This window comes from Stenella coeruleoalba (assembly GCF_951394435.1).
Source record: "Stenella coeruleoalba genome assembly, chromosome: 10".
NCBI classification, from domain to species: Eukaryota; Metazoa; Chordata; class Mammalia; order Artiodactyla; family Delphinidae; genus Stenella; species Stenella coeruleoalba.
In genome coordinates, this window is record NC_137156.1 from 37,116,242 (window position 1) to 37,137,841 (window position 21,600).

Consider the following 21,600-nt stretch of genomic DNA (forward strand, 5'->3'; position numbering starts at 1 on the left):
CCAAGGCCCCAACGCTGAGAACAAATGCTTTTAAGATCCTACACATTATGAAAAAGGCAGTTTATCCAAAGGTAGCAGGGGAGGTAACCCTCAGCACATTGCCCACCTTGAGGTTATAGAAGGGAAGTTTGATCATTGATAGAGATTTGGTAGAAATAAGTGAAGGGAATTTCAAAACAGCTACTCAGAGACCTTGATCCATGACCTCTACAATCTGGGAATAGAGGGGCTTCTCCATGTCTAAGTAGTCCTGAAACAAGAGGCTGGCTGGCTGCCCAAAAGGCCCAGAAAGGTGTCCTGGGAAGAAGAAGCTGCATTTCCATAGAAAGAGAGGCAAAGGCACCTGTTTCCCATGGGTCAGGTTAGATCCCTTGAGATGGAGCCATCCTCGGTTGTCTTGAAAAGGACATTAGCAAGGTGACCCAAACCAGCAAGGTGGGGGTATAGCTGAAGCACAAGGCAGGCAAGAAAGAAAAATGCCTTCACTTTACGTTTTGAACAAAACATAAAGTGAGTGCTTTTGAGAAAGACTGTGTTATATGCCAGGCCTCAAAAATGATTAGACAGGGTTCCTGTCTTTGTGCTTTTGAGCCAATGGAGGATAAATAGGTAATCAAATAAGATCACTATAATGTGATGCTGAGGAGGTTAGGTGGGTGCCACCGCCATTGAAGGATTTAAGCTGGGGAGTTTCCACAATCAGCTTTGGTGGCAAGGTGGAGGATGATGGGGCCAAATATGGCAGCAGAGAAACCAGTAAGATCACAACATCACATGCTCAACTCAAATGAGCATTAAAAGCCTGATCTGGAGTTCAGGCTTTTTGAGCATGAGCTTACACGTTCTCCTTGCATGGCCCTTGCGATAAACCTTTCTCTGCTCAAAAATTAAATAAATAAAAGCGTGACCTAAGAAAAGGGTAGTAGGTATGGAAAAGAAGAGGCAATTCAAGCAGAATCTTAGTAAGAGGCAAAACCTGGCTAAGCCCTAAAAGACTGACTGGGTTTGGGAATGGAAGTGAGGAGAGGAGGCTGGATGACGCCCAGGTGTATGGATGACTTAAGGGGAAAGGATGTGGTAGTTAAAACCATGAGTGTAGATGATATTGCCCTGGGAGCATGCACAGAGGAAGAAGAGCAGTGAGCGCTGACAGGACCCAAGGGGACTCCAGCATGAGGCTGAGGACATTTTTAAGATAATGTCTAAGGTGTGACCCTGGGCTTGAGCTGTTGATACCTTATAAGTCTTTGGAGCTGAGGATGTCCAAAAAGCCCCCAGAATGTCTAAATGCCATGGACAGAGATTTCTACGTTTAGATTGCAAATTCACATTTTAGGTTTATGAGCCAATATTTCTATGAATAAAATATAATACATAAATGCATACCTCATTGAGTGTCAACATATCTTCTACTTTGGTAGCACCGCTTTCCGGCAGGGAAATTAGCACTGTTTTGGCTATCTCCTTTAGAACTGTATCAATATGCATTTCACACAAGTCACTGATCTACCAATGAGAAAACACACATAGAAGAAAAATCCTCTTTCATCCAAAATGCCCTTGAGTTACAAATTGATTTAGAGGGCTACATCTGGAAACTTGCAGCCTGAGACGAGCATAATTTGGTGGGAATTTTAGGAGTACATCTGTGCTTGACATGGAACTGAAGTTTAATTGAGCAGCAACATGTGCCATGACCTCATATGCGTTATCTCCTTCAGTCCTCATTCCAGCCCATGAATCATTACTATCCCAGTTTTACAGCTAGAGAAACCAAGGCTCAGATAAGTCAAGTAACCCAGGGAGGAACACACAGCTGGTGAAAGTCAAAGAATCCTACCTCGGTTTATCTGACTCTCAAGCCTCTGGGTTTTGTCTGTAACACTATGCTGCCACCACAGACAGACTAGCACATCTAAAAAGATCTACAAGTTTCATGTAGCAAACATTTCAGAAATCAATAGACAGTCTCCAACTGGACGACTACCTCATCTAATTAACATTAGATGCCTTAAAATGTAAGCACTCCATCCTGCCATCTTGCACAGTCTACAACTATTCCATTTTCTAAACTATGCTGTGGTGTTGAACCATCGTTTTAACATATTAAAGGCAAGGTAATTTGGGGACAAGAACAAGGCAACCCTAAATGAAAAGGCCCCAAATCAGTTAAAGAAATATAAAGCTTTTTTTTTTTAACGTAATGGATGTTCTTTTAGTTAAAAGTCACACCCTTTAAAGAGCTTTCATAGGTAATCAAACCATTACTTACAGCCTGAGTATTAATGTATGTAGTTTTTAAAAATGTATCCATCATACCTTCTTTAAGAGTTGATTGAACATATCCAAAACTGAGTCAACTTCTTGAAAAAAGCTTTCTAGTGTTAAAGATGACCATGTCAATATTGTGAGCCCTTGTCTCAACACAGATTCCACCTAGAAAAAGAGAAAAACAGTTTCCATTATTAAAAAGGAGCATCTGCATTTATAAAAAAGGCTGCCTTTTATTACCTGGAAATATTATAGGCTGTATTTCCTTAATTCTATTTCCCCTCCATTATACCTAGTAAAGGTGACGTTTTGTTTTTAATCATCTTTGGCTGTCCATAAAGCAATCATGGATTCTTAGAAAGTGCTCATTATTTAGATTTATTTGTTTTTCAAAGGCAACAAAACTTAAGACAAGAAATCATCCTGTAGGGAAAATAGAGCTATAAAGTTGAAGTAGAAAGAGGGTTTTGGCAAGAATAGATGTTCTAAAATCCATTATCTGTAGAACTGGAATCTAATTTTAAACGACAGGGAAGTCAATATAAGCCTTCAATATTACCAACCTTTTTCACTTTAGGGGTCATCAGATTGACAAACACAGGAGGCACTTCCTGACATAACTCATCATAATACTGCAGAAGACCCTGTTAAGAGTCAAAATGGCATGTTTTACTTTATTTTAAAGCAACAGTCATATTTTGATTCATACCCGGAAGGTTTCATTTTACCTGTTTTCTCATAGCCCTGAAAGATGGAGGCTGACTATTTATACTAATTTGCTATACTTTTTCCTCACCTGTAAATTACCTGAGCATCCCCTTTAAACAGTAAGTCATTGGAGATTCCTAGATTTACATTTTTCATAATTATTATCTGTCTTTCTAGATTTATGCCATTTTAAATGGTTTGGACAATTCTTCTTTCATTATGTCTGTCATTACACATTTTCACCCTTTCTGCTCCCTGTCTTCTGACATATTACAGCATACTTATCACTGATGCCACACTTGTTTTCTTGAATCAGAATAAATGTACACACAAAGCTATTCTACTTTCTTTTAGATATTTCTTACAGATGAACCATGATGATCAATTTTTTACCATTTTGTAACTTATTGCACTGTGATGGGAGATGTGGTTTCAAGTTAATTCTTCCCCAAATTAATAATATTAAACTGTTGCAATGTTTGCTTAATAGTTTCAAAGTTATTAAGTCCTTTCCTCCTTTTCTCTTACTTGCAGTTGAACTTTTATTTACACTTGACACTTGGCAAAGGACTTTGACTTTCATAATATTATTCAATACTAACTAAAATCCTGTAAGATTCAGTGCATGTGATATTAACCTCAATTTATAAACAGTACTTTGACATTTAGTCATGTAAAGTTGCAACTAACCAGTACGAAAACCTAGGGCTTTTGTTGCTGAAGCCAAGTTTTCACAATGCCAACGTTCCTCTGAGGTTTTTTAAAGGAACATTTATTTATCTATTTACTGGCTGCATTGGGTCTTCCTTGCTGCATGTGGGCTTTCTCTAGCTGTGGTGAGCAGGGGCTACTCTTCGTTACGGTGCACAGGCTTCTCATTGCGGTGGCTTCTCTTGTTGCGGAGCATGGGCTCTAGGTGCGCGGGTTTCAGTAGTCGTGGCTCGCGAGCTCTAGAGTGCAGGCTCAGTAGTTATGGTGCACGGGCTTAGTTGCTCCACAGCATGTGGGATCTTCCTGGACCAGGGATCGAACCCATGTCCCCTGCATTGGCAGGCGGATTCTTAACCACTACGCCACCAGGGAAGTCCAGGTTTTTAAATATATATATGTGTGTGTGTATATATATGTATATAATATTTTGGTAAGAGCTAAAACTATTAAACTCCTAGAACAAAGCATATGCATACATCTTTGTGACCTTGGATTCAGCAATGATTTCTTAGAAATGACACTAAAATCACAAGGGACAAAAGATAAAGTAGATAAATTGGACTTCATCAAAATTTTTAAATGCTTGTGCTTCAAAGGATACTATCAAGAAAATGAAAAGAGGGGACTTCCCTGGTAGCGCAGTGGATAAGACTCTGCACTCCCAATGCAGGGGGCCCGGGTTTGATCCCTGGTCAGAGAACTAGATCCCACATGTAGGCCGCAACTAAGAGTTTGCATGCCACAACTAAGGAGTCTGCATACCACAGCTAAGAAGCTGGCAAGCTGCAACTAAGGAGCCAGTGAGCCGCAACTAAGAAGCCCTGGAGCCGCAACTAAGGAGCCCGCCTGTTGCAACTAAGACCCAGTGTAACCAAATAAATAAATAAATATTTTTTTAAAAAACCCATTCTTAATTTGCTTGGCTTATAAAAAAAAAAAGAAATGAAAAAACCCACAGAACAGAAGAAAATATCTGCAAATCATATATCTCATAAAGGATTTGAATGTATAATGAATTCTCACAACTCAATAATAAAAAAGACAAATAACAAATAAATGGGTAGCAATTCGAACAGACACTCCGCCAAAGATCTACAAATGGCCAATATGCACATGAAAACATCCTCAACATCAACAGCCATGAAGAAATGCAAATCAAAACGCATGGAAATACCACTTCACATCCAAATGATGTTTAAATGAAAAAGACAGTAACAAGTGTTGGCAAGGATGTGGAGAAAGTGGAACCATCATCCACTGCTGGTGCACATATAAAATAATGCATGCAGCCTTTTTGGAAAACAGAGTGTGTCAGTTATTCAAAAGGTTAAACATAGAGTTACAAAGTTAATGAAACTCAGCAATTTCACACCTAGTTCATATTCCTAAGAGAATGAAAACATACGTCCACCCAAAAGCTTGTATACAAATGTTCACAGCAGCATAACTCATAATGCAAAAAAGTGAAAATAACCCAGATGTCCATCAACTGATGAATGGATGCCTAAAATGTGGTATAACCACACGATGGAATATTATTTAGCCATAAAAAGAATAAGGTACTGATCCATGGAACAATATGAATGAACTTTGAAAATATTGTGCTAGGTTAAAGAAGCGAATCACAAAACACCACATATTGAATGATTCCATTTGTATGAAATGCCCAGAATAGGCAAATCCATAGAGACAGTAAGTAGATTAGTGGTTGCCAGGGGAAGATGTAGAAAGACTTGGGGGAACATGGGAAGTGACTGCTAACGGATATGGGGTTTCTTTTGGGAATGATGAAAATGTTCTAAAATTGATGGTGATTGTGCAAGTGTGTGAATATACTAACACCATTAAATTGTACACTTAAAATGGATAAATTGTACGGTATGTGAATTATCTCTCAATAAGCTTGTTATTTTTAAAAAATGGTTTTGAGAATCTCTATTCTAATACTCTGATCTTTTTTGTTGTTGCTCCATTTTACACCACAATGTTGAAAATCACTTTCCACTCACGTCATTTTACAGTCATACTACTTCATTAATTTATATCTTACTAGTATCATTAAACATATTATAAAATATAATGCACTTAATCTATAAAATTATAATATTAAGAATTTTTTAAACTCACTCTTCATCATTGTCGTTATCCATAAGTCTAAATCTGATTCCTGATAATCCTTTCACTTCCTTCCCTTTTGTTTGCATGTCAGTATTTTAATGCTAACAAGAATCGACAATGGAACAGAATAGAGCCCAGAAATAAACCCATGCATATATGGTCAATTCATTTACAAACAACCAAGAGTATACTAAGTCAAAAATATTCAATGGTGAAAGGACAATCTCTTCAGTAAATGATATTGGGAAAACTGGACAGTCACATGCAAAAGAATGAAACTGGACCTCTACCTTATACTGTACACAAAAATAAACTCAAAATGGATTAAAGCCTTAAATTTAAGACCCGAAACCATAAAACTCCTAGAAGTAAACATAGGGGGTAAACTTCTTGACATCAGTATTGGCCATGATTTTTTTGGATTTAACACCAAAAGCACAAGCAGCAAAAGCAAAAATAAATGAGTGAGACTACATCAAACTAAAAAACGTCCTCATTTTGTTTTCGTCAACTAAATGAAAAGACAACCTACGGTAAAATACTTACAAATCATATATGTGATAAGGGATTAATATCCAAATACATAAAGAACTCACAAAACTCAATAGCAAACAATCCAGTTAAAACATGGGCAAAGGAACTGAATAGACATTTTTCTGAAGAAGACATAAAAATGGCCAATAGGAACATTAAAAATTGTTCACCTTCACTAATCAAAACCATAGTGAGATACCACCTCACAACTATCAGAATAGCTATTATCAAAAAAAAGATAACAAATAACAAATGCTAGTGAGGATGTGGAGAGTAAGGAACCCTCAGGCACTGTTGGCGGGAATATAAATTGGTGCAACCATTATGGAAAACAGTATGGAGGTTCCTCAAGAAACTAAAGGAGAACTACCATATGATCCAGCAATTCCACTTCTGGGATTTTATCCAAAGAATATAAAAATACTAATTTGAAAATATATATGCACTCCAATGTTCATTGCAGCATTATTCACAATAGCCAAAATATGGAAACAGCCATCCATCAATGGATGAAGGGATAAAGAGGTGATATATACACAATGGAATATTATTCAACCATGAGAAAGAAGGACATCCTGCATTTGTGACAATATGGATGGACCTTGAGGGCATTGTGCTAAGTGAAGTAAGTCAGACAGAGGAAGACAAACTGTATAATATCACTTATATGTGGAATCTAAAAAATCCAACACAGAGTAGAAAAGTAGTTGTCAGGGGCAGGGGAAATAGGGAGGTATTAGTAAAAAGGTACAAACTTTCAGCTATAAGACAAATAAGATATGAGAATCTAATGTATAACATGGTGACTAGTTGATAACACCGTTATCGTACAATTGAAATCTGCTAAGAGAGTAGAACTTAAATGTTCTCACCCATATATATATAGTGATGGATGTGTTAGTTAACTGACTAGATGGAAGGAATCCTTTCACAATATATATGTATATCAAATCATCACAATGTACACTTTAATTATCTTACAATTTTATTTGTCAATTAACCCTCAATAAAGCTGAAAAAATTAAAAGAATCAACATAATAACAAATTTCTCCCCAATGCTGCATTAGCACAACTGCAAAGGTATCTTTTTCTTTAAAAAAAAAAATACAAAAAAAAAAAACTCTTTCAAAATCACTAGAAAATAGCATCCATCTTACCTGCAAGTACAATTTATCTCCTTTCAATTTACTTTCCAATTTTAGCAATCTCTTTGCCTGTTCTGGTACATCCAGCTTCATTTTTATCATGCATTTAGTTTCCCGAACAACTTCCAAAATTTTGGGATCAAAATTAACCAGCAACTTCCCTGTTTCTGGATGTCGCACAAAAAGTGTGGCTTGCAAAGCTACAAATAAACAATTATTGACATAACTTATTCTAGATTTCTGTTATTCTAGATTTCTGCTTCCAGCCCTGTTTACATGCCTGTCTTCACCATTGAACTACTGACTTCTTAAGAATAGAACAATAGTTTTGGATATCCCAGGTGCTAAGGCACAGTATCTGATACACAGTCAGTGCTCAAAACTTAGATAAACGAATGCAGAGTATCTGCAAACTATAAAATCAGATCCAGAGAGGTATAAAAATGGACCAAGAATGGTTAGCCTTTGTGCTATGAACTGCGATACTTTTCTGAGTGGATCTAAAAGGGCTGTAATACACTGTCAGTTTATTTTTATGGATTGTGATTTAACCCCTGGGAGAGAGAACTGGAAGATGTGTCCAACTACAAAATATGACACACTTCATAGATTTCAAACACTTTTCTACACCTAACTCCAAAGTGGCTTCTTTAAGGAGGTTTGTCTGACTTAAATCAATAACTAGGCTCAGTATCAGTAAGAAATATTTATTAAACACCATTGAGTTGTGAACTCCTAGAATGTAGAGGAAGATATTTTTTAGCCTACACCTGAGTTACTACATGAACATCATTCATATAAATAGGCACTTTCAGATATGTTTTTTATTGAGAATTGAAATACATAATCCCAAATGGTTCATGCTGAATAGCCTTAGATCATTTGTTATCCCAACATGAATTACTTCTAGAGGAATAATAATAACACACTTATAGACTAGTATGTGCCAGCTTGAGTTGCATTTTATATTGACGAACACTGATAACATGAGAATTGGACATGTATCTTCCAAGCCTCACATTACTTCACAGACTATGGCTGCATCAAATTTCTAGTAAAGCAAAATAGACTGTATCTCTCTTTGAAGTTAGTTGACTTTTACTCAACAAATAAAATTAGTCTTGATATGATTCTTAATGATGCTGGTTTCATGAAGATGTCAACTAAAAACTTTACCCAATTCATTTGGAATCTTTTTAAAATTTGGCTAGAAATCATTTATCCTCCCAAGTAAATTCCAAAATAACATTGGGACATTCCAGTAATGAAATTTGTGTTCCTCAAGACAGTTCTGAGCTTCCTTGACAGGACAAAATGATCAGCAAGACCACTAATAATAATGACAGCCAGGGCTTCCCTGGTGGCGCAGTGGTTGAGAATCTGCCTGCTAATGCAGGGGACACGGGTTCGAGCCCTGGTCTGAGAGGATCCCACATGCCACGGAGCAACTAGGCCCGTGAGCCACAATTACTGAGCCTGCGCGTCTGGAGCCTGTGCTCCGCAACAAGAGAGGTCGTGATAGTGAGAGGCCCGCGCACCGCGATGAAGAGTGGCCCCTGCTTGCCACAACTAGAGAAAGCCCTCGCACAGAAACGAAGACCCAACACAGCAAAAATAAATAAATTAATTAATAAACTCCTACCCCCAATATCTTCACAAAAAAAAAAAAAATGATAGCCAGGAAGTCTGCTCCAGGACTGAGTGAACATTCTATGTGAATCATCATTAGAGAAACTTTATACAGCAGATCAAAAGGAGGCCAATACTAGTTCTCCAATTATTATTCCAAGTTTCTATATGGTTAAGTATAGTTACATCAATATAACAAGAAGAAGCCTTCCAGAGCAATTCATTTCCACTAGCCTGTGTTCACATGAAAGGCATGTTTGAATCCTGGCCCTGCCACTTCCTAGCTCTGTGATCTTGGGCAAGTTGCTTAACTTCTCAGTACCTCAGTTTCCTCATCTGTAAAATGAGGATAATAATAATTCCTCAGAGGGTTGCCATGAGAATCAAAGGAGGTTGTATATGTAAAGTGCTTAGACACAGCCTGGCATATGATAAATATTATATAAATGTTAACTATGACTGTTATTAAAAGGACACAAAGATGAAACAGACACAGAGAGTATTCCTGGAATGTGTAGGGGAGATAAGACAGATCTATAAAGCAACAAATGTCATGATAAAGTGTTGGGGGGGGGGGCCTCTGGAGGAGGAAGACATTATTATCGGCCAGGAAGAATAAAGAAGGGCTTTATAGATCAGGGGATTGTTGAACTTTTTATGGAATGTGTGCAGATAAGAGGAAAAATCAGCAGGACAAAAACAATTTAGAAAAGTGCATAGTATTGTAGAAGCAAAACAGTACCTGCTCCATATTTCAATTGCTAAAAATGCTCTTTGCTCTCTTCTATAATGTGAATTATAACCTTCTTTTAATGCTCTTTTGAGACCGTTGCTCCATTAGCAGGTTTTCATTAGGATCCATAGGGCCCTACCATGTGCATTACCCAGAAACAGCTTGCCTGATAGAAGTGGTGTATTTGAGGCTTAACTAAGGTGCCAGGTGGGAAGACATCCTGCAGGGTTGAAGCCCTGTCCTCCAGGATGCAATCATGCAGTGGATCAATGGCCTGTATATAGTGCTGTGTCCCCAACAACTAAAGTACATGGGTCTGGAACCAAGAGTCAGAACTAGGAGTGGCCCCTCTCACCATCACTCCCAGTGAGCCGACCTCCGAATTTGTGCTTCCTATGCCTGCAATTCTGTGCTCTGCTGAAGTGGAGATCCTGGCGTGGGAGGGAGAAACTTTCCTACCAGGGGACACAGTCAGGGTTCCACCAAGGTTACGAATAAGAGATTAAGGTAAATATGAGACAAAGCAGGAACCTGAACTGACCAACAACTGAGCCCACACAATAACAACAACATCCCAGGTGATGCCAGCATAGATGGATGATGGCTTAAAACCATCCACCCCCGCACCTCACACTTAACTCTTCCCAACACCTTGGCACCCCTCAGAGGTACCTGAACACAGCCCTAATACTCTTAATTTAATGGAGATCAGAAGTGAAGTTAAATTCAGTTACAGGAAGAGAAAGAAAGGGAGGGAGGGAGGAAGAGAGGAGGGGAAAAAAGGAAGGGAGGGAGGAAGGAAGGAAGGGAGGAAAGGAGGAGAGAGGGAGAAAGGAAGGAAGACAAGCAAGCTGCAATTCCTTTTCCTCTGATTAGGACTGTGATTTGAATCTATAGCATGATAAAACTGGATATAAAACCTTCCCAAATAGATGGAGAAATATCAATAAGGAGTCTTGTTAATTACTTTTAAATACTATTTTTCAGGATAAAGTCATAATCTTAGTATATCAACTTTAAGCTCATGACAATTTCTGCTTATAAAATCAGAATATTATTAACTGTAAAGAAATAAATAACTGTATCCTCTCCAAATCTAAATTTAACCATCATACAGTTATATAAAAAAGATGTAAAAATTCTCCGGAACCACAAACTCATTCAAAATCTCCTAACACCCGCTCTGTAGTGTCACTGCAGTCTTACACACACCATACTGTAACTGCGAGATCTCTTTGATCCAGGCTGTATGATAGACCACCTCAAATTCCACCAGAACGTAGGAAATTTTATTATACTGACGAATGACAGCTTTGCCTTCCGCACTTGACAAAATTTCCGAGTTTTTCTGTTTTTTAAGGGAAAAACAAAGATTTATTTTTAAAAGTCTGCTGATTGTTTTCTTACCCAAACCATAAAGCTATTTACATTTTAAATGACATCAAATAATGATACTACCCATTTAGATTTTACCTCAGACAAAAATCAGAGATGAGGAAGGCCAGACAAGCTACAGATGGAAGTAGGGAAACCTGATCAGTAGAAAGGGGAAACTGGAAAAGGAAACAAAGGATTTAAAAAGAGAGGTCTCTAGGCCTACAGCCGGTCCCAGGCACTGAAAGTCTCCACCTCCAATGCTCTGTTCCCTCCCTACTTTTCTGGGCAAGATACAATGAACTGATTTTCCTTGAACTGTGACTATCAGGGCAAATTCCTAAATTCAGCACCAAAAAAAGAAGTAAGTATAGATTCCCTCCCTCCCTCCCTCTCCCTCCCTCCTCTCCAAATTAAAAAAAAAAAAAAAAGTAAATGTACATCAAAGAACAGAAACCAAATTTCTTTATGAAGAAATTGAACATTTTTTTGTTTTGATTCACACATTACCAAAAACAGGACAATCTCTGCTCTGTCACTATAAAGTCAATAAACAATTCAGTCCCCATCCTGGCCTCTTGTCTAAGGTCATCGTTTTAATTTTTTTTTAATATTGATAACAATAAAATAAATGATAGCAGCCAAACGGAAACAACAAAAACTTAATATTTGATAATGCTTAAATAATAAAATTATTTGCAGGACTGTTGTTTTGTAGCTATTTTGTTCCACATTTAGGCCTAAGACATAACACCAGGCAAACCAACTCTGCTTTGCTACTCTGTCTTTTTAAAAAACAAAGCAAATAAAGCAAAACAAACAGAAAACAAAAAAAAAAAAAAAAGAGAGAAAGAGAAAACAAACTGGCAATTTCAGAATGCTAACAAGGCTTAAGACTATCCCGGTGTTTTTCAGAAATCTAATAGTCTTAAGGACACAGAGGATGAATGTACTCTATTATACTCTGCTCTTGGTCTCAGTCCAATACACAGGAATATACTCTGAGTGCATCCTAACCTTCACTAATGTGTATCAGTGACCTATTCATCCGCATATAGAAGTAAGTTTCAGTACTAGGTCTGTGTTCTATTATTTTCAAAACAATTATTTTACAAAAGAGAGTGTCCTGTTTATTAAGCGTCGTAAGTTTTTAAGATTCATCCCCTTAGAGATTAACTATAATTAAATGGGATTATCTACCAAACATGAAAGAAATGGCTTAGTCTCTCTCAAGCATATTTGTAAACTAAATTTCCTTTGCCCAGTAAAAGAATTAGCTCTAGCTACTTTACTGGACACAAATGTTACAGGATAAAATATATTTCTTGTATTAAAAACCACCATGATCCACATACTGTAAATTTAACTATTGGCTTACAAAAAAATAGTTGATGGGCTCACTTATCCGGTGATAGAGCTGCCTCACCCAAAGGATCTTTCCTGCTATAGGGGGCATGTTGCGAGCAAGAGGTGGGTCATCTTTTTGAGAATGATAAAGCTGTAATTAAAGGTCTGGCATTAATGTTTGAAATTCAATACAATGGAAAAGGCAAAAATATATACAGCTATATTTGTATTGATGTTTTACCATTATTCACATGTTTTATACACAAGAGGTAGTCAATAAATACATAAATGCACTCCAGAGATATCAACCTGAGGCTCAAAAACTATGATGATTACAATATACGACACTTAATTCTCTCTTAACCCTTACTTCCCATTACATGTATACTTTTTTTCTGCCTTTTATCCCCAATTTTAAGGAGGTATTCAAAAGCTGGAGCTTGGGGTTGACATATACACACCACTATACATAAAATACATAACTAATAAGAACCTGCTGTATAGCACAGGGAACTCTACTCAGTACTCTGTAGTGGCCTATATGGGAAGAGAATCAAGAAAAAAAAGAGTGGATATATGTATATGTATAACTGTTTCACTTTGCTGTACACCTGAAACTAATACAACATTGTAAATCAACTATACCCCAATAAAAAAAAATGTTTTTAAGTAAAATTAAAAAAAAATGAGGAAGAAGGTGGTCTTCTCCCCCTCCCAACTTTTCCTTTAATTATAAAATTGTTGCCCACTAAGTTCTCTGTGCGCAGCACCCTCTGGCCCACCCACTTGTAAGCCTCACAAGCGTCCTATTCTAATAAATCACTTCTTTTATTTTTTATAAATTTATTTATTTTATTTTTGGCTGTTGGGTCTTCGTTGCTGCGTGCGGGCTTTCTCTAGTGGCGGTGAGCGGGGGCTACTCTTCGTTGTGGTGTGCGGGCTTCTCATTGCAGTGGCTTCTCTTGTTGCGGAGCACAGGCTCTAGGCACGCAGGCTTCAGTAGTTGTGGCACGTGGGCTCAGTAGTTGTGGTTCACGGACTCTAGAGCACAGGCTCAGTAGCTGTGGCACACAGGCTTAGTTGCATGCATGGTCCATGGCATGTGGGATCTTCCCGGACCAGGGCTCGAACCCCTGTCCCCTGCACTGGCAGGTGGATTCTTAGCCACCACACCACAAGGGATGCTCTAATAAATCACTTCTTATCTTAAAAAAAATTAAAAAATAAAGCAGGAGCACACAGCTACATTATATCTGTCATAATATTCTCCAGAGCCCAAATTTTGATACCCAAAAATATTAACTTAAACGGGCTTTCCCATGCATACATGAATGCTGTCATAAAAAGACAGTTCTTAAGAGCAAAGGAGTGTGATCTGGCTGTCCAGGGACACACACTGTCAGCACCTTCTCCCACAGAGAGAGGAGCATCAAAGATACTCAGCAGGGCTTTCCTGGTGGCGTAGTGGTTGAGAGTCCGCCTGCCGATGCAGGGAACATGGGTTCGTGCCGCGGTCCGGGAGGATCCCGCATGCCGCGGAGCGGCTGGGCCGGTGAGCCATGGCCACTGAGCCCGTGCATCAGGAGCCTGTGCTCCGCAGCGGGAGAGGTCACAACAGAGAGAGGCCCGCGTACCGCCAAAAAAAAAAAGATACTCAGCAGTGACAGGATTTGTCTGATAAGCTTGGCACAGGATAATGATGGCAAATACTTCCAGAATATTTTTGTACTGAGTACCATTCTATTTATAAATATGATACTTGCCTTCTTAATAGCTTCAAGTTCAGCCACATAATACTGAAGAATAAGCTCAATGGTGTGGTTTATTTCTAATTGAAGACAGGGAATGTTCAGTTTTTGGAATCTAAAAGCAATTGAGGGTGAATAGTGTAAAAATAAATGAGAAACACACTTAATTGTTGCAATCCTAAAAATCCATTCACTCATTTGACAAATATTCACACCAGGCCTCATGCATTGCCCTAGGTTACAGTGATGGACAAGACAGGTATGGTTCCAGCCCTCTTGGAGCCAATGATTACCTTACGGAAAAGGCAGAGATCGGTCAGGAGTGACATAAATAATTATTTAAATTACAAGGGTGCCAGAAATGCATGTAACAGGGGAACCCAGCCAAGTCTGGGAAGTCAAGAAAGACTTCCTTGAAAAAGTGACATCTGAACTGAGATTAAAAAGATGAGTGGGGAGCTGGCTTAGCAAAGATGGAGGGGAGCTCAATGAATGTCCCCTTGCCAATATTACTGCTCACGTCATCCCAAATAGGCATAATGATATCATGATTTTGTCAGCCAAATGTCACTTCCACTAAGAGACTAAGTTATGCATCGGAAGTACTAGAACCATAACTTTCTGATAATAAAATGAGTTGACACCAGCATACCATAGGTAAAAAGAGAGAGACAGAGACAGAGAAATTGCCAAGAAAATGGTACTGCCATCTGTTTGTACAGTACTGTCACTCATCAAAATCATTATATGCCTGTTTCAACTCTTATGATGGTCTCATGAGGTAAGGTTTCACAGGTATGATCCAGCATTAGAGAGATGGGAAAGTCAGACCCAAACCCAAAGTCAGACCCAAACCCAGATCCACTGGCTCTCAGGGGAGAATTTCAAAACGGTCCCTAACATGGGTAGTGAGCCCTTCCTGAGCTGCAAGAAAACGGCTTCTGGTCCAGCCCATCCTTCTAATCCAGGCTTTCCTGCCCTTTAGGGGAGCACCGCTGTCAGGACTAGAAGGAAAGGCAGCTACAGAAGCACTCAGGAGGAAAAACAGAAAGTTTGGGGACCTACTATTCTTAGATAATTTCACTGTTAGAAATCCTTTCAGTATGCAGAATTAAACATTATTTGTTCCCTTTCCAATAACACTTACGAAATTAACCTTAACATATTACATAGCTGGGGGAAAATGTGAAATCACTTCCTTATTGAAAGATTTTCCGCTACCAAAAAATGCAATGAAAATTGAAAATGAAAAATATCATACTATATTTCAATTTTCACCAGTCTATTTAATGGTAATTGGGAGATTACTGTTTATAAGTTTTAAAGTTTACATAGGAGAGATTTCCAAGATTTTTTTCAAATTGTTATTTTCAGCTATAAAGTTATCCCACCTAGAAACTATACTGCTTAATGCATTATAAATACCTCTGAAGCAGCTGAAGAGCCTGCTGAGAAGACAAAATTTTTCCAAAAGTACTGTTCATAAATGCCTGTATTTGTACCTGAAATGCAATATTAATGTTTGAATGATTTTTTGAGTTAAGGAAAAGATTAGTTTTGTTTAACAACAATGAATGATTCTCCTACAGAATCAAAATACGAGCCTTAAATACATCTACCACCTAAGCATCTAGAACTGCACTGTCTGGTATGGTGGCCACTGGCCACATGTTTCTACTGAGCACTTAAAAATGTCACTACTTCTAAGTGAGATGTGCTATAAATGTAAAATACACACAAAACTTCAAAGACAGTATGAAAAAAGAATATCTCATAATGGTTTTTATTAGTGACATGTTAAAATGATAATATTTTGAATATGTTGGGTTGAATAAAGTATATCATTAAAATTAACATCACCTACTTTTTTTACTTTTATGCACGTGGTTACTAAAAAATTAAAATCATATATGTGGTTTGCATTTGCCGCTCATTATTTATTGGATGTTGACCTAGAGCATTTATGAAAGGAGTGTAAGTCCCTTACAAAGTACATTTTTGGGGGAGATTTAGGATTTCTTAGCATGTCGGTAGAGCAGTGTAATGACACTATAGACACCCAACGTGAACAGGTGTCATTTTCTAACACTGCTGCTCTCAGAAACCTCTTTGCCACGCTAAGGAGGAATAAGAAGCCAAAGATGTTCTTCCAAGACTCCCACCATCCCGAGCAGTGAACTCCAAACTCCTGGTGCCCAACTGACGGAACTGAAGCACTCCACAAATTACTTTCACTTATAGATTATATTGGTACTGTCTACAAATACATACTACACCCATTAATCAAACATTGGAAAAGGAAGAAAAGTTAAAACACTGACATATCTTTTTAGATACTAAAAACTTAATATGGCCTCTAAATTTACTGAAAGCTAAACTTGTATCTAAGACCACAGTTAAGGCTTTATAACATATAATCTTATTAATGAATCATAAAAATAATTTAAGCAATAAGTTTTTTAAAAAACACAAATTCTCACTGCTATCAAGATATAACTCCCAAAACCAAACATTAAAAGTAAAAAGTAAAATATATCTTCCTATCAGAGTCTAACTTTCAAAAACTGAAAGGAAATTTGTGTCAAAAAGAAAAAGTGTTGTTGCTAGAATTTTAGGATCTTTTAAATTTATATTGCACAAATTACATGTAATATAGTTTTTAGAGAGTCTTGAGAAAAAATATATCATCTTCCTCACCTTCTTGGCAAGGATTTAAGACTCAGGAAGTGGGCAGGGTATATTCTTGTCCCTCTCTGTGTCTCCAAGACATTCTGCAGCAAAGAGGAGACCATTCCCTGGGGCTACACCTGGGTTAACAGTTTTCAGTAAGAGAGTAACTGAAGTCATATTAGCCCAAAAGGTGAGAAAGAAACCTGTTACAGTCTCATCCCTCTGGTGTCCCTTCAGCTACGACAGACAGGAGGAGGGTCTCTTCAGAGTCATCCTCTAAGCTGCAGAGAGAATGTGGCCATAAAGCGCAGTGCCAAGGGAAGAGTGTTCCACTGTCCTAATCTGCTCTCAAATCTTCTCACACTGAACAAAGAACAAGGCCTACGAATTCTTACACAGGACAAGTGACACTAGTCCTTGGCACAACAAAAATCAAATATATTTTTTAATGCACATTAAAAATAAACCCAGCTACAATAAGCCCTTTGGGCTTCTGGTTAGTTACTGATATCTTTTATTGAATAAGCTCATTTTTCATTTAAAAAAAAAAAAGAAAACATTTTGTGGGCTGGTTAGAAAATTATTCATGCTGGCAAATATTTTTGATCAATTTGCAAGAGTAATTTGTAATAAATAGTAAATATGTGAATTTCAGTACTATTGATTACATTTCAGCTTTACTAAATCAAAAGTATGTATAATTACTTACCTCTAAAGCCTTGATTTTTGCCGTGAAATCTAAGTAATCCATGTCAAATTCTGTCCTTCTTGGATCCAAAATATCATACTGCTTTGTCTTAACCCCTTGATATATATTTTTGAATTTTATTGCCATAATGTCTATTCCCTCTATGGGAGAATTGCTCAAGGCTGAATATGTTTGCACAGTAGTTATCATTTCTGTAATCTTAAAAAGAAAAGTGTTACTTTAGTTTAAAAGTTAGAAATTAGCACCCTTCCCTAGAATTAACTCTTAATGAATTAATGATTTTTAAAAAACAAGCCAATAAACAGGCTTTAGAATCATTTAAGGTAAAACCAACCAGAGGAGATAAAACAGAAGACAAATTTCTGTTCCAGTCATTACTACCCTTAGACTATTTAAGACGGAGGATGTTCTGCCATAAGTAGAGAGAGTTTAGAGCCTTTCTCAGAATCTGATCACCTTGTCTTCCAAGAGGAGGTGGGGTGGTGAGGGACAGTGAGTAAAAGCCCTTGCAGATGTCTAAATAGTTTCAGCATTTTGTTCTGGAGAATGTTCTGAAAATCGTTTCACTGGATCACTGGATTCAAAAGTGTTCCCATTTTTCTGGCCCTCACCATAGTTCTGATATGTAACACTAGCATAATTCCACATTCAGGCAAAGGAAAGGTCACACAATCCTGAAAGACGACCGTAGTCACTTCTGACCCCTAAAGAACCCTGGAAAATCCTCACAATGAACTTTATTTCAGAAACAGCTGGCTCCATCTCAACGTACCAACACCACCTACTTCACCAAAAAAAAAAAAAGTCTTTCATGTCCACAGGCTACTCAGTTCCTTAATATTCATCAAAATGATTCCCCATTTTGATTCCTGCTCTGGAAAACAATCCTCAAAGCTTCCCACTCCTTCGCTTCTCTCCCACAAGTGTTCAGGGTGAGAAGAAAACTAAAGACAGAGCTCTGGGAAACCAAATTCATCAATATTGGGAAACCAATATTCACCAAAATTTACATGGCAGGAACAGGAAGAAGAAACAAGGGATATTATACACAATTCTGGTTCTTTAGGGCAGACTAACACTCAATGCACCAAGTCTCCATCTACCAAAAAAGATGCATTTCAGGCACCCTAAGCTGACACACTAGCACTTTCCTCCTCACTTGTTCCTTAAAGATCCCCAACATCTCTGCCCAACTCTGAGGTCTTGGTTCTCCAACCCCAAGCTCAATCCTATCTGTCCTTTGACTTTCATACTTGGTCATCCTGACATCTGGATCTGAGCTTTCCCTTACAGGCTCTGGCTTAACCTGCCCTTCTGTCTCTCCTCTTCAACTATTTAAGAGCTCATAGGGGTAGTCCCACAGTGGTCCCTGCTGTGCCCCACTCAGCAGGGGAAGCCCACCAAGGCAGTTCAGTAACCACCTCTAGAGGATTATAAAAATTCTGGCCACATTTCAGGGTAACTATTATGCCCCACCTTTAAGAATCTGGACACCAACATCCACCAATTACACCTGGGAGAGATGCCAGTCAGCCAAGGAATTCTTAGCACAGGGGAGTTGGAATAACCTAGTAACCAGGATGCACTTCAAGTAAGGCCCCTAGGGAGTGCTGCGTTGGCTCTGACTGCTGAGCCTTTGTGGCATGAAGTTGTATCCTTAAGACTACAGGCAGGGCTTCTCCAGAGGTAAGGCAGGAGGAGTAGCTAATGTAGCTGGCCATTATTACCCACTCCCTCTAGCATCAGGAATGCTTGGGCTGCTGCTCTACAGATGGATGTTCATTATGCCCAGCATTATACCTGCCACCAAAGATCTTTACTGCACATGGGCTAATAATTAAGGTCCAGCCAGGAAACTCTACCAAATGTAAAACTGCACCCAAGTTAGCAAGGGCCCCCGCTCCTGGAAAAATGAACAGTAACCAGGACTCACCTCCAGGTTTACATCCTAATGGTTTCAGAAATGTTAAACATTTCTGTAGAACAGGTCCTGACCAACGGGGCTTATTATTCATTTGCCCCATGCCAATATCATTCTAAATTGGACACTTGTCCCCAAGAAATCCTCACTGTTCACAAAACAGCCTCACACAACATATTCCCAGATGCGGCACCAAAAGCACAAGCAACAGAAGAAATACTTGATAAATTGGACTTCATCAAAATTTAAAACTTCCTGCTTCAAGGAATTCCCTGGCGGTCCAGTGGGCAAGACTCCGCCCTCCCAATGCAGGGGGCCCAGGTTCGATCCCTGGTCGGGGAACTAGATCCCGCATGCATGCCACTAAGAAGTCCATATGCTGCAACTAAGAGCCAGCATGCTGCAACGAAGATCCCACGGGCCGCAACTAAGACTCAGTGCAGCCAAAATAAATAAATAAATATTAAAGCAAAACAAAACAAAACGTCCTGCTTCAAAGAACACAATCAAGAAAGTGAAAAGATAACCTGTAGAAAGAGAGAAAATATTTGAAAACCATATCTGATAAGGGACTTAAGACCCAGAATATATAAAGAACTCTTATAAACTGAACTACGAAAACACAAATAACTAAATTTAAAATGTGCAAAGAATTTAAATAGAAATTTCTCCAAAGAAGAAATACAGATGGACAATAAGCATTTAAAAAGATGCTCAACACGGGCTTCCCTGGTGGCACAGTGGTTGAGAGTCCGCCTGCCGATGCAGGGGACACAGGTTCGTGGCCGGGTCCGGGAAGATCCCACATGCCACGGAGCGGCTGGGCCCGTGAGCCATGGCTGCTGAGCCTGCGCGTCCGGAGCCTGTGCTCCGCAACGGGAGAGGCCACGACAGTGAGAGGCCCGCGTACCGCAAAAAAAAAAAAAAAGATGCTCAACACCATTAGTCATCAGGGAAATGCAAATCAAAACTACAATGAGATGTCACTTCACACCCACTAGGATGGCTAAATTCAAAAAGACAGACAATAAGTGTTACAAGGATGCAGAGAAATTGGAACCCTCATACATTGTTTATGAGACTATAAAATGATGCAACTACTTGGAAAAACAGTTTGGCACTTCCTCCATAAAGGTAAACATGGAGTTATTATCTGACCCAGCAATTCCACTCCTACACATATACTCAAAAGAAATGACAACATATGCTCACACAAAAACACATACATATATATTCATAGCAGCATTAGTCGTAATAGCCAAAAAGTAGAAAAACCCAAATGTCCACCAACAAATGAATGGATAAGTAAAATATGGTATATCCAGATGATGGAATATTATTCAGCAATAAAAAGGAATACTACAACATAGATGAGCCTTGAAAATATTATACTAAGTGAAAGAAGCCAGTCACAAAAGACCACATATTATATGATTCCATTTATATGAAATGTCGAGAATAGGCAAATCTATAGAAACAGAAAGTAGATTAGCAGGTGCTTAGGGCTGGGTAGAGGGGAGAATGGGGTATCACTGCTAATGGGCACAGGGTTTCTTTTAGTGGGAATGAAAATATTCTAAAATTAGGTGGTGGTATGGTTGCACAATCCTGTGAATATATTGGAAAATATTGACTTGTACACTTTAAATGAATACATTATATGGTATGTGAATTATATCTCAGTTAAGCTGCTAAAGAAACAAACAAAAAACAGCCCCACTCAGTAACTTGGTTTTGTTCACCACCCATATTTTCCTATCCTGGCATGTATAGGAAATGCCCTTCAACTTGTGAAATGCCCCCCACCAATTTCCAACAAATGACGAGCAGACTCCTGTTATTAGGACCTAGGGAGTTGGCAGAATGGTAGGGCCATGGGGAGGGTGGTACCTAGATGATATCTTTGTAGGCTTTGCAAAGGTTGATTCGAAGAAGCCTCTGATATGGGCTGCCCTGTATCCCCTGGAAAAACATCACTCCT

At 38.5% G+C, this 21,600-nt stretch overlaps 1 protein-coding gene across 15 annotated transcripts in view; it reads right to left on the bottom strand.

Annotated features, from left to right (window-relative positions):
- Positions 1–21,600, bottom strand: part of DNAH8 (dynein axonemal heavy chain 8) — a 327,201-nt gene that overhangs the window by 266,076 nt on the left and 39,525 nt on the right. For all 15 annotated transcript variants that reach the window (XR_013830241.1, XM_079934721.1, XM_079934718.1 and 12 more), the window contains 9 exons: positions 17,699–17,896; positions 15,745–15,821; positions 14,335–14,434; positions 12,603–12,722; positions 11,063–11,198; positions 7,501–7,688; positions 2,835–2,915; positions 2,320–2,436; positions 1,387–1,506 (listed from right to left, as the gene is read on the bottom strand). Coding sequence is in view for 14 of the 15 variants with exons in the window: in XM_079934721.1 (XP_079790847.1) it covers positions 1,387–1,506; positions 2,320–2,436; positions 2,835–2,915; positions 7,501–7,688; positions 11,063–11,198; positions 12,603–12,722; positions 14,335–14,434; positions 15,745–15,821; positions 17,699–17,896 (1,137 nt within the window). In the remaining variant the exon portion in view is untranslated. The remainder of the gene's footprint in view (positions 1–1,386; positions 1,507–2,319; positions 2,437–2,834; positions 2,916–7,500; positions 7,689–11,062; positions 11,199–12,602; positions 12,723–14,334; positions 14,435–15,744; positions 15,822–17,698; positions 17,897–21,600) is intronic.